Source organism: Rhinoraja longicauda, chromosome 3 (genome assembly GCF_053455715.1).
Source record: "Rhinoraja longicauda isolate Sanriku21f chromosome 3, sRhiLon1.1, whole genome shotgun sequence".
Lineage (NCBI taxonomy): Eukaryota > Metazoa > Chordata > Chondrichthyes > Rajiformes > Arhynchobatidae > Rhinoraja > Rhinoraja longicauda.
Genome location: NC_135955.1, coordinates 876,301 through 890,416, shown reverse-complemented (window position 1 = coordinate 890,416; position 14,116 = coordinate 876,301). Strand labels below are relative to the sequence as shown.

The 14,116-nt window shown below is 43.4% G+C and overlaps 1 protein-coding gene across 12 annotated transcripts in view; it reads right to left on the bottom strand.

Annotated features, from left to right (window-relative positions):
• Positions 1–14,116, bottom strand: part of LOC144611663 (nipped-B-like protein) — a 323,382-nt gene that overhangs the window by 219,320 nt on the left and 89,946 nt on the right. For 11 of the 12 annotated variants that reach the window (XM_078430871.1, XM_078430886.1, XM_078430895.1 and 8 more), the window contains exons 3-5: positions 12,153–12,318; positions 1,349–1,479; positions 136–247 (exon numbers count right to left, since the gene is read on the bottom strand). In XM_078430871.1, coding sequence (XP_078286997.1) covers positions 136–247; positions 1,349–1,479; positions 12,153–12,318 — 409 coding nt within the window. Of the gene's footprint in view, positions 1–135; positions 248–1,348; positions 1,480–12,152; positions 12,319–14,116 lie in introns of those variants that run through there. The other variant, XM_078430929.1, reaches the window with a different exon arrangement.

Sequence of the window (14,116 nt, the reverse complement as noted above, 5' to 3'; positions counted from 1 at the left end):
AGGCGCAAGAGGCCTTGTGGCATGCTCTGCTTCATTTTCTTATGTTATGAATGAAAATTGCACACAACCATTCAAATGTAATTTTTAAAAGTCATTATTAAGTTCTGGAGCTTCTAGTGTGGTGCTGCACATTACCTGGAAGGACTGTGTGAGATTGTGGACTGCTGAAATGTGGAGGATGCAGGGCTTCCGTGAATGGAATTCTGGGGTAATTTGTACTGTTGGATGATCTGTTGCTGCATGATACCTGAAACACAGCATGTTCATACGGTGAAGCCACATTAACTCATTTATAAAGCACCTTTCATGACCTCAGGATGTCCAAAACAGCTTTATTACCAATGCATAACAATTAGAAGTGGAATTATTTATTTTGTAGGAAAACAAGGTAGCCAAATTGTACGTTGTAAATCCCTACAATCAGCAATATGCTTTCATGAGGGATAAATATTGTCAAGACAGAAAGAACCACTCCGACATGATTTTTTTTTTAGATAAACGGCTTCAGGAATGAGACTGTCAAATATATGATTTAAGCCTTAAAACAAAATGATGAAACAGGTTTTTTTTGTTCATGTCAGCAACGCTGGCCGGTAAAGCCAGCAGTTATTGCCATTGGAAAACAAAAATCGGTCATTTCACAGGTCAGGTGGACCTGATAAGGTCACTCGATTTTCTACCCGAGTAAGTTTTTGACAATTTTGATACTGACACTATCTAAATGACTAAAACTTTCATCTCCAGATTGTTATAGTCAGTCAATAATGGATCCCTCAAGAGGGTAATTATTACAATATTAATTCAAAAAGGTTTTATTCTCCATTTTGTCTTTGGTTGTTCTAATTAAAGCTCCAGTTTAAATTTTAAAATCGTGTACTAATTTGTTGGCTACATGGTTTCTCAAGCAATGCTTAATCCACAGTAATTTTCCAATTTCAACAATGTCAAATTAATCATTCATTTAGACACCATTGAAAAGTGTTTCCTCGTTGTTGTCACATAATTTAAGCAGACCCCAGAAATCTGTTCATCCAGCAGCAAACCTCAAACATAGAAGGTTAAAAACAAAATTTATACAATTTATACACCTCTCTGACATATTTCAGATATTTAAATTTAAAGCATACCAAATAGTGAAATTTCACCTCTAATTTAGGCATAGGAGATGCTACATAGATTTTTAATTATTCAGCAAAGATGTCTGAATAATTAATGGTGAAAGATGGAATTACTGAATGGAATCACTTGAATTCCTAATTAAAATCCTGGAATCTTATGTAATAAAAAAGTCATTCTGATCCTCTCAATAAACAACAAATCCAGCATTTGTTCTATATATGCTACTCACCACTCTGCACTCCATATCGGTTCTGCATGCTTTTCTCCCTGAAGACATTGGGATTTCTGGCCAGAACAGCTTGCAGAAGAACAGGAATATCGCCCTCTGGATCATCACTGCCAAGGTTATCCTTCAGCTCTCTGTGTAAAGAACAATTTCCTTTTAACAATCTCTTTAAATTCTATTTTCATTTGACTTTTCGATATCACAGTGCTACATTAGAAAATTTAATTTCATAACGAGTGGATTTGAATATAGGAGTAAAGAGGTCCTTCTGCAGTTGTACAGGGCCCTGGTGAGACCACATCTGTAGTATTGTGTGCAGTTTTGGTCTCCTAATTTGAGGAAGGACATCCTTGCTATTGAGGCAGTGCAGCGTAGGTTCACAAGGTTAATCCCCGGGAAGGCGGGACTGTCATTTGAGGAAAAATTGGAAAGACTGGGCCTGTATTCACTGGAATTTAGAAGGATGAGAGGGGATCTTATAGAAACGTCTAAAATTATAAAAGGACAGGACAAGCTAGATGCAGGAGAAATGTTCTCAATGTTGGGGGAGTCCAAAACCAGGGGCCACAGTCTAGGAATAAAGGGGAGACCATTTAAAACTGAGATGAGAAAGAACTTTTTCACCCAGAGAGTTGTGAATTTGTGGAATTCTCTGCCAAAGAAGGCAGTGGAGGCCAATTCACTGGATGAATTTAAAAGAGAGTTAGATAGAGCTCTAGGGGTTAGCGGAATCAAGGGATATGGGGAGACGGCAGGCACTGATTGTGGATGATCATCCATGATCACAATGAATGGTTGTGCTGGCTCAAAGGGCCAAATGGCCTCCTCGTGCACCTATTTTCTATGTTTCTCAATTCTAACGCCCAAATTACTAGCTCGTGTGCTTTATTTATGGCAATGAAATAAACTCAAAAATAATGATTCAACACTTCATACCAGATGCTAAGCATTAAATTGTCTACATTTTCAATAATTTTCTAAATTATTAATACGTACAATAAAGGCTTATACCTTTTAACAGTAAACATTTATCCTCAGCGTGTTTACCTTCCAGCAGTTGAGATTCTTAACTGATCAGTTTCATTTTGCACGTTACCACATTGCTTACAGAGATTTGAAGCACGAGGCACCAACAAAGAGAGTAACACAGCAGTGGTCCGAGTAGAACTGCCTCGGGTAGGTGGATTAGAACATGCTCAAGACCACTTCATCCAGCCTTAATGAGATTGCCGTAATCAAAACGCCGTTACCAAACGCTGGCTCGGCGATCATTTGCTCAACACCTTCGCTCAGTCCGCCTTAACCAACCTGATCTCCCGGTGGCTGAGCACTTCAACTCCCCCTCCCACTCCCAGTCTGACCTTTCTGTCATGGGCCTCCTCCAGTGCCATATTGAGGCCCACCGGAAATTGGAGGAACAGCGCCTCATATTTCGCTTGGGCAGCTTGCAGCCCAGCGGTATGAACGTGACTTCTCCAACTTTAGATAGTTCCTCTGTCCCTCTCTTCCCCTCCCCCTTCCCAGTTCTCCCTCTAACTTCCTGTCTCCACCTATATCCTTCCTTTGTCCCGCCCCCTTGACATCAGTCTGAAGAAGGGTCTCGACCCGAAACGTCACCCATTCCTTCCCTCCTGAGATGCTGCCTGACCTGCTGAGTTACTCCAGCATTTTGTGAATAAATACCTGCCGTAATCAATGGTTTGATTTGCATTACTTTGAACGGTACAGTACAGAAACTTCAGCCCACAAAGTCTGTGCCAAAAATGATGCCAAGTTAAGCTATTCTTCATTCCCTGCACACAATTCAGATCCCTGCATATACATGCATCCATCCAAAAACCTCTTAACCCTTACAGTTGCCTGCACCACACCCCCCTGGTAGCACATTCTAGGCACCACTTGTAAAAAAAAATGCCCCTCACATCTCCGTTAAACCTTTCCCCTGTCACCTTAAACCTATGCCCTCTAGTCTTTAACATTGCCACTCTGGGAAAAGGTTCTGACTGTCTACTCTAGTTATGGCTTCAATAATTTTATGTACTCCCATCAGATCTCCACTCAACCTCCGATGTCCCAGAGAAAGCAATTCAAGTTTGCCCAATCTCTCCTTTTTGTTAATAACCGCTAATCCAGGCAGCATTCTGGGAAACCTCTTCCGCATCCTATCCAAAGCCTCCACATCCTCCCCGTAATGTGGCAACCGGAACTGTATGCAATACCTCATATGCTGCCTAACCAGACCTACAAAGCCACCATGTCTTGTTGACTATTATACTCCATATCAACCAATGAAGGCAAACATTCAATAGACTTTTGTTACCACTTTGTCTAATTGTGTCATCAGTTTCAGAGACCTATGGACTTGGACCCCAAAATTCCTCTGTACATCAGTACTTTTAAGGGTTTTGCCATTAACTGTATAACTTTTCCTTACCTAAGACTTGTCAAAGTGCAAAACCTCACTATTGCTTCCCGTTTCTCCTCCCACTCTGTAGCTGATCAATATCAAAGGTTTCAGAGGCCTTTTATTGTCACGTGTACCAATTAAGGTACAGGGATATGTGAATTGCCACACGGCAGTACGAAAAAAAGCAACAAGACACACAACTACATTAACGTCCACCACATTCCTCACTGTGATGAAAGGCAAAAGAGTCCAATCTTCTTACTCTTTATTCTCCCGTGGTCGGGGCAGTCCAACCATCCGTCGGGGAATTGAAGCTCCCGCGTCGGGGCGGTGAAACTCCCGCGTCGGGGCGGTGAAGCTCCCGCAGCCGGCAGTCGAAGCTCCCGCGTCGGGGCGGTGAACCTAGCTCCCGCGTCGGGGCGGTGAAGCTCCCGCTTCGGGGCGGCGAAGCTCCCGCAGCCGGCGGTCGAAGCTCCCAAGTCAGGGCGGTGAAGCCCCCACGTCGGGGCGGTGAAGCCACCGCGTCGGGGCGGTGAATCTAGCTCCCGCGTCGGGGCGGTGAAGTTCCCGCGTCGGGGCGGTGAAGCTCCCGCAGCCGGCGGTCGAAGCTCCCGCGTCGGGGCGGTGAAGCTCCCGCGTCGGGGCGGTGAAGCTCCCGCGTCGGGGCGGTGAAGCCCCCTCGTCGTGGGGGTGAAGCTCCCGTGTCGGGGCAGTGAAGCCCCCTTGTCGGGGCGGTGAAGCTCCTGCGTCGGGGCGGTGAAGCTCCCGCGTCGGGGCGGTGAAGCTCCTGCGTCGGGGGCGGTGAAGCTCCCGCGTCGGGACGGTGAATCTAGCTCCCGCGTCAGGACGGTGAATCTAGCTCCCGCGTCGGGGCGGTGAAGCTCCTGCGTCGGGGCGGTGAAGCTCCCGCGTCGGGGCGGTGAAGCTCCCGCGTCGGGGCGGTGAAGTTCCCGCGTCTGGGCGGTGAAGCTCCTGTGGCTTGGAGTTCCTGAAGTCAGTCTTTGACCAGAGACCGCGGGCTCCATGATGTTAAATCCGCAAGCACCCACGGTTGGAGCTCCGAGGTCGATCCCTGTCAGAGGGATCGCGGGCTCGGCGATGTTAAAGTCCCATAGGCACCCGCGGTGGAGCTCTCAGTAGTCGGTCTCCAGCAAAGGCCGCCAACTCCTCGATGTTAGGCCACAGTGCAGATGGAGATACGATACAGAAAGAAAAAAAAACACATCTCCTTTGAGGTAAGAGATTAGAAAAAGTTTCCCCCAACTCCCCACGTGAAACATGCAAAAGAACACTAAAAGTTTACATTTAACACATACTATTAAAACACAAAGAAGGAAGGGACAGACAGACAGACTGTTGGCAATCCTACTGAATGCTTACACAGCCTTCCTCGCTATCTACAACTCAACCAATTTTGGCGTTGACGACAAACGTACTAACCAATCTATATACATTTATCTCCAAATTGTTTTATGTTGATGATGTATATCACACACATGCAACCAGCTCGAGGAAGAATGTCATTGTTGGAAATGGTGAAGAAGAGATTTACCAAGATATTACCTGGGCTTGTGGGATCAAATTATAGGGAAAGGTTGGATAGGCTGTGCCTTTTTTGAAAGGTTGAGGAGTGACATCAGAGGTGTACAAGATCACGAGGAAATGGATAAAGCAACCTAAGTTTTTTTTCCCCAGGGCACAGGATTTTAAAACTATAGGTTAAAAGCTTAAGGTGAGAGGAGAGAGATTTAAGAGGGACCTCGGAGATAACCTTTTCATTCAGTGGGTGTCCATACATGAAAGAAACTGCCAAAGGAAGCTATGGAATCGGATCAATTATGACTTTCAAAAGGGCATTTGGACAGATATGCAGATGGGAAGGGTTTAGTGGAATACAGGCCTAATTCAGGCAAATTGGACTTGCCCAAAATGCCAACTTGATCAGCATGGACAACGTGGAACGAATGGTCTGTTTTCCTGCCTTATAGCTCTATGACTCTATGACCCACGTCACCAATATATTTAAGGTAGACAAAATGCTGGAGTAACTCGGGCAGCATCTCTGGAGAGAAGGAATGGGTGACGTTTCGGGTCGAGACCCTCCTCCTACCCACCAATATATTTGTTGTCTCCCAAACAATGGTACTTTGTTTGCAAAAATATGTCTGAAGTGACACATTCAAATTTCTCCTGGAAATCTTGGCATATTGTAAACACAGTGCCTCCTAATCCACAACATGTTACTCAAGGAATTCTAATAAATATAGCCAAACCTTCCTATTCCTATACTCTTTTGAAATAAAGATTGGAATGAAATTCCAGACTCAGTAAATTGTCCCCAAATCCGAAGTATTTTGGAAAATTAAAACCAGTTGTCACTTATTTAACCGTGCTAGAATCCATCAGCACCAGAAATGTGTCAACTTCCAGCTCCACAATTTACTCATACAACAGTTCTGATCATTTTCCTTAATTTCTCCATTCCTTCCCATTCCTGGCCACTGTCATTTCTGGGATATCACTTGTAGCGTCCACAGTGAACACTATTAGCTTATTTTGCACGATTTACCCTCCCAAAATGAATCACCTCAAAATGGAATGAAAATTGCAATGTACATTTCACCGGCCTGCGCACGAAGTGGATTGTCACCTTCCCTATACCCAACTTTTGGGTCACCTAGAAATCTCTGAATTGTATTAAAAATCAAAGAGTCAACATTAGTTCTGAAAAATCAAATCAAAAATGCTTTCCAGCTGTTGTATTTTCTTCCCATGTCACTATTTCCTATTTATGCCATGTTCATCTATTTTGCTAACAAGCCATCATGGTTATTGTAAGAATATTCCACTAGGTGGCTCAAGCCCATTACAAAAAAGGCAGTGCTGGTTACTGAAATTCAAAAAAACTTGCACATGTTTGAAATACAAAATCCAAACAGAAAAAGTTGGACAGGCTGATAGTCTGAAACATGTGAGGAAGGAGCAAATGTGAGATAAAAAAGGTGGATAAATCCCCAGAGCCTGATATGTCATTGCCCAGGATGCATGCTGTTGGAAACAAGGGAGGAGATTACTGGGGCTCCAAAGGAGACTTTTGCAAGTTTGCTAGCCAAAGGTGAAGTACGAGAAAACTTGAGGATAGCCCCTGTAGTGCCCTTGTTCAAGAAAGAACAGTAGGGATAGGTATGAAAACTAAATGCTGGTGAACCTTACTTCAATAGTAATTCTAAGGGATAGGATGTTTGTTCACTTGGAAAGGCAAGGATTGATTAGGTGTCAACATGAGGGTTTTTTTGAGGAGGTAATGAAGAAATTTGCTTAAGGTTTATGGAGTCACGGAGTCATCCAGCATGGAAACAGGACCTTTTGCCCGACTCATCCATGCCAACCAAGATGCTCCAGCTAGGCTAGTCACGTTTGCTCACATTTGTTTCATATTCATCTAAACCTTTCCATGCATATACCAGTCCAAGTGTCCTTTAAAATAAAGGATTAGATAGGGTGGACAATAACTTTTTTTAGCACAAACTTTAGTGGCATGACAAAAACTTTTGATTAGGCACATGGATATTCATGGAATGGAGACATGGGTTACGTGCAGGTAGATAAATGATGATGTTGGCATCATGTTCGGCACAGACATTGAGGGCTAAAGGGCCTGCTCTTGTGTTGTGCTGTTCTATGTACATTAAGGGAAAGAGGGTAACTAGAGATAGAATATGGCCCCTCAGAAACCAAAGTGATAATCTAAGTGAGGAGCTGCAGGAGATGAGCATGGTCTTCCATGAGTATTTCTCTTCTGGTTTCACTATGGAGAAAGACATGAAGACTAGGGAACCTGGGGCAGAAATAAAGATGTCTTGAGGACAGTTCATATTAAGGTAGAGGAGGTGGACATCTTAAGGCATGAAGGTGATAAATCTTCTGGGCCTGACCGGATTTATCGGAGGACACTGTGGGAAGCTAGGGAAAGGAATGCAGGGACATGGATAGGAACAGTTTAGAGGGACATGAGCCAAATGCGGGCAAGAGGAAAATGGACATCTTGGTCGGCCTGGACAACTTTTGCCGGAGAGCCTGTTTCCGTGGGTCTATGACTCCAACAGCCCTTCCAGGTGAGACAGGGGTTCACATTAGACTTTAGAAAAACAATGCAGAAACATGCCCTTCAGACCATTGAGTCCGTGCTGACCAGCGATCACCCCATACACTCGCACTAAACTACACATTAGAGAATTTACAATTTACAGAAGCCAATTAACTTACAAACCTGTATGTCTTTGGAGTGTAGGAGGAAAATGGAGAATCCAGAACAAACCAATGTGGTCACGGGGAGAACGTACAAACTCAGTACAGACAGCACTCAGGATCAAACACGGATCTCTGGCACTGCAAGGCAGCAACTCTACCACTGTGCGACTGTGCTATTCCTTCTCTTGCGCTTGTTCTAACTTCATCTAAAGTTAGAAGTGTGCAAAATTATGAGAGGAATAGATTGGGTAGACACACAGAGTCTCTTGGCCAGTGTAGGTTTAAGGTGAGGGGCGAAAGATTTAATAGGAACCTTAGGGGTAACTTTTTCACACAGAGGATGGTGGGTGTATGGAACGAGTTGCCAGGCGAGGTAGTCGAGGCAGGTAGTATCACACCATTTAAGAACATTTCAACAGATACATGGATAGGACATGTTTAGAGGAATATGGGATAACACAGGCAGGTGGGGCTAGAGTAGATGGGGTATGTTGGTTGGTGTGGGCAAGTTGGGCCGAAGGGCCTGTTTCAATGCTGTATCACTCTATCTACTGCATTCGGCTCTCCCGATGTCACCTCCTTTACATCGGCAAGACCAAGTGTAGACTCGGTACTGAATAGTTGTGTTTTATCTGCCAAGGCCTACTGGATCTCCCAGGTGCTAACAATTTTACCTCCCCTTCCCATAATGACTTTTCAGTCCTGGGCATCAACATTGCCAAAGTGAGGCCACACACACAAATGGGGGGGCAACACCTCATGTGACATGTGGGTAGGTTACAACAGTATGAAGATTCAATTCTCCAATTTTAACTAAACATGCCCCCCCCCCCCTTCCCTTTACTCATTCCTGTAACTGTCCCCCACCCTGGTACACGCCCATTTCTCCCCTCTTTCTCCCAATTCCCCCTCCCCCTTAAATAAATATACATAAATATACATAAATACTCGAGACACTTAAGCATATCTGCATTGATTCATGATGCAGGGTCTCAAGTCAAAATGTCCACGACCCCCTTGCCTTCACAGATGGAAGCTTGGAAGGTGCAGAAGAGCTTTACCAGACACTGCTTGGTTTAGAGGGTATTATCTTCAAGGAGAGGCCGGACAAACATGGATTGTTTTTTCGGGAGTGTCAGAGACTGAAGATGGACGATAGAAGTGTATAAAATTAGAGGTGTAGATAAGAGTTACGATAAGAGTCCTCACCCCCGACTCCAGGTGCAAATACTACATGGCATAGGGTTAAGGTGAGAGGGGTACGGTTGAAAGGTGATTTACAGGGCAGGTTTTGTTTTTACACAGAGAAATGGTGGAAGCTGATATGATAGGCATATACATAGAAACATAGAAAATAGGTGCAGGAGTAGGCCGTTCGGCCCTTCGAGCCTGCACCGCCATTCAATATGATCATGGCTGATCATCCAACTCAGTATCCCGTACCTGCCTTCTCTCCATATCCCCTGATCCCTTTAGCCACAAGGGCCACATCTAACTCTCTCTTAAATATAGCCAATGAACTGGCCTCAACTACCTTCTGTGGCAGAGAATTCCACAGATTCACCACTCTCTGTATGAAAAAAACCCTTCTCATCTCGGTCCTAAAAGACTTCCCCCTTATCCTTAAACTGTGACCCCTTGTTCTGGACTTCCCCAACATCGGGAACAATCTTCCTGCATCTAGCCTGTTCAACCCCTTAAGAATTTTGTAAGTTTCTATAAGATCCCCCCTCAATCTTCTAAATTCCAGCGAGTACAAGCCGAGTCTATCCAGTCTTTCTTCATATGAAAGTCCTGCCATCCCAGGAATCAATCTGGTGAACCTTCTCTGTACTCCCTCTATGGCAAGAATGTCTTTCCTCAGATTAGGAGACCAAAACTGTACGCAATACTCCAGGTGTGGTCTCACCAATGCCCTGTACAACTGCAGCAGAACCTCCCTGCTCCTATACTCAAATCCCCTCACTATGAATGCCAACATACCATTCGCTTTCTTCACTGCCTGCTGCACCTGCATGCCTACTTTCAATGACTGGTGTACCACGACACCCAGGTCTCGTTGCATCTTCCCTTCTCCTAATCGGCCACCATTCAGGTAATAGTCTGCTTTCCTGTTCTTGCCACCAAAGTGGATAACCTCACATTTATCCACATTATACTGCATCTGCCATGCATTTGCCGACTCACCTAACCTATCCAAGTCACGTTGCAGCCTCCTAGCATCCTCCTCACAGCTAACACTGCCCCCCAGCTTCGTGTCATCCGCAAACTTGGAGATGTTGCATTCAATTCCCTCGTCCAAATCATTAATATATATTGTAAATAGCTGGGGTCCCAGCACTGAGCCTTGCGGTATCCCACTCGTCACTGCCTGCCATTCTGAAAAGGACCCGTTTATTCCTACTCTTTGCTTCCTGTCTGCCAGCCAGTTCTCTATCCACATCAATACGGAACCCACAATACCGTGTGCTTTAAGTTTGCATACTAATCTCTTACGTGGGACCTTGTCGAAAGCCTTCTGGAAGTCCAGATATAACACATCCACTGGTTCTCCCTTATCCACTCTACTAGTTACATCCTCGAAAAATTCTATAAGATTTGTCAGACATGATTTACCTTTCATAAATCCATGCTGACTTTGCCCAATGATTTCACCACTTTCCAAATGTGCTGCTATCCCATCTTTAATAACTGACTCTAGCATTTTCCCCACTACAGATGTTAGACTAACTGGTCTGTAATTCCCCGTTTTCTCTCTCCCTCCCTTTTTGAAAAGTGGGGTTACATTAGCTACCCTCCAATCCTCAGGAACTACTCCAGAATCTAAAGAGTTTTGAAAAATTATCACTAATGCATCCATTATTTCTGGGGCTACCTCCTTAAGCATTCTGGGATGCAGCCTATCTGGCCCTAGGGATTTATCGGCCTTTAATCCATTCAATTTACCTAACACCACTTCCCGACTAACCTGGATTTTACTCAGTTCCTCCATCTCATTTGACCCTCGGCCCCCTGCTATTTCCGGCAGATTATTTATGTCTTCCTTAGTGAAGGCAGAACCAAAGTAGTTATTCAATTGGTCTGCCATGTCCTTGTTTCCCCATGATCAATTCACCTGTTTCTGACTGCAAGGGACCTACATTTGTTTTAACTAATCTTTTTCTCTTCACATATCTATAAAAGCTTTTGCAGTCAGTTTTTATGTTCCATACAGTCTGAAGCATTACAAACTATGTCCAGGCAGATGGGATTAGTTTCGATTGACATCATAGTTGACTGTAGGGCCTATTCCTATGCTGTACAAGTCTGTGCCCTATGATGCTACTCGATGTGTTGAGTTCGTTTTTGCATCTTGCTCTTACGTCTCCAATGTATGTTTATGACAGGGTACACCATTGATTTTCCAAATCCTTTCCCATTGAGAAAGAGAATTCACATTTTTGTCAATGAACGCTATTCCAATTACACATGAATCCCAATATCACTCAGGTCAACGTAGCTTACTTGACCCACATGCTATCATCAGCAGCGTTACACGGCTTCCACATAAATCCACCACAAAACGCACTTTAATAGTTTCTCACTGCTTCTTTGCAAAATGTCCAAACCCACAACTTCTATCACTTTTGACACGTTCAAAATGTGTTTTGGTGCGATGTAACTGACAGCTGCTTTTTATATTTATGGGTTTTGACAACTGGATTAAATGCTATTAAATAGCATCCTGTAACATCAGAGCCATTATTATTTGTTCAAAACAATTGAACATGATGTCCAAGCGAAGATAATCTAATTGACAGAGAGACAGAGTATAAAAAAGTGGATAAAGTATATTACACAAAAGCCAATGAACCCCAATAATCAGGTTAATGGCAATACTAGGAATTGCAGGTGGCTGCAATAAGGAACACAGAAAGCTATGATCTGATTATACATCATTATACACCTGAAATGCAAACAGTTTTCCGTTTGCTGCAGATTTCCAACAACAGAATATTTATTTCTATTCAAACCATTAGATACACAAGCTTTGGTGGCTAAAACACTCTTTCGTCATGCTTGTGCTGTGCCAACCTGGCATATGCACTCCGCAAAATAATACATTTTCAACCACCTCTGCTATTCGGAAAATAACACAATCATACTCACATGTGATCTGTGGAGACTTGACTGAGGCTATGTACTAACTGCGTGACAAGGCTCTCATCTCGACAGCCCATGAGGCAATTTACATCTTCGGCAATTCTCCCTCCAAACAACAAGCTTTTGGTAGTGGTAGCTGGTAGTGGAGAGGGAAGTGGAAGCTGATTCAGTACTGTTTGGAGAAAAAGAACAAGTATTCAGATTTCTTACAGCAACAAAATACAGTTTAAGTTATAGTATATAAAGTATTTTAATTGCAGGACAACTGAGCATTTATCAAAACCTCAGCTACAGTTTCAAATTTGGTGGCTTTAGAGGAATGTTCCTTGTGCTCACATGCTTTATCCACTTTTCACACTATCTATTTCTACACCTTGAGACTGGTAGTAACAGTAAGACAGAGATCACATTCACCTTTCACAGCCGTTATTAAGCAATGCATTGCACTTCTTCCAGTTCGAAGGGAGCTTAAATGCACAATTCCGTCCAGCAAGACTCAAATTTAGATCTATAAACAGTGCAACAGTTCACTGCCAATCTATTTTAATGGACAAAATCTCAGGTTGCTATAAATGCCCAATTATAAAAGTGAACTGCAATTTAAAAAAGTGATGCCATTGACAGTTTAACTGTACATTATGCATGATTTTCAATATGCATCTTAATTAGCTACTCTACCAAGAAAAAGGGAAAGGTAAATTATTAAACAGAGTCAGTGTCATTCGGCCCATCTCATCAATACTGACCATGATGCCCATCAATCTAGTCCCATTACACCAATTAAAACCCCAAAATATTACAATACAAAACAAATCTGGACGTCCTGTTATATGAGACACAAGAGAAGGGAAAAGGAAGTTGGTCTTTACTGAAAGAGGTATGCAATACAAAGCCGGAACGCTACTGCAACTTTACAAGTTCCTGGTGAGCCCGCAATGGAATATAATGCACAGTTATGGCTCCAAATTTAAGGCAGGCTCTAATAAAACTCTAATTATCCACTATTCGTTAATTGCGATGGTTCAGTATTTGGCTTGCTGGGGCCCAGGTTCCGACATTCCCCATCCGTTCGCCAAAGTCCCAGTTCGACTACTCTCTTTAAACTCACTCCATTCTATTGGCCTCACACCTTTGAATCTTAACTCGCTCTGTTTCCCAACGCCCTTTAAATTTTACCACCTGAAATGTTACCATATAACATATTTTTAAAACGTCAAAGTACACAGAAATAGTAGTCCGATACCAGCAAACTCTTGAGGATGTTGGATTAACAGAATTCGATTGTACTTGATTTAGAAGCAATGCACAGAAATATCACAAGGGTGAATCCAGACATGAAAGAGTTGACATATGAGGAAAGGTTGAACAGGTTAGGCCTAATAACCAGGACAGAAATAAGGAGCAATTTCTTCCTTCAGAGATCATGGATCTTAGGAATTCTCTACCCAAGGAGGGTGGAAGCAGACCTTCCAAATATTTACGGCCAAAATAGATGGAGAAGGAGAAAATGGTTAATGCTAAATTTGCTTCGTTCATCAACCTATTAAATTGCAGACAAACGCTGCTCCTATCACCACAGGTTCAGGTTTTGTATCATGTGTACCGCAGTACAGTGAAAATCTTTGTTTGCATACTCTCCAATCCAATCATATAATACTATACAGAAATACAATCAAGCTAAACTTGGGTACAATAGATAGGCCTATGGGAAAAGAAAGAGTGAACAATGTATTTCTCGGCATTGTAGCGCACTGGTTCCAGAGACTAAGACCAATGTCCGCAATGAGGTCGTGGTGAATCGGACGGTACCCTAGCTGATGAAAGGACTGTTCAGAAGCCTGATAAGAGGGAAAGAAGCTGTTCTTAAGTCGGTGGCAAGCACTTTCGGCCACATGTATCTTCTGCACGATGGGAGTAGGGAGAGGAATAACCAGAGTGGGACTAATCCTTGACGATGTTTGCTGCTTTTC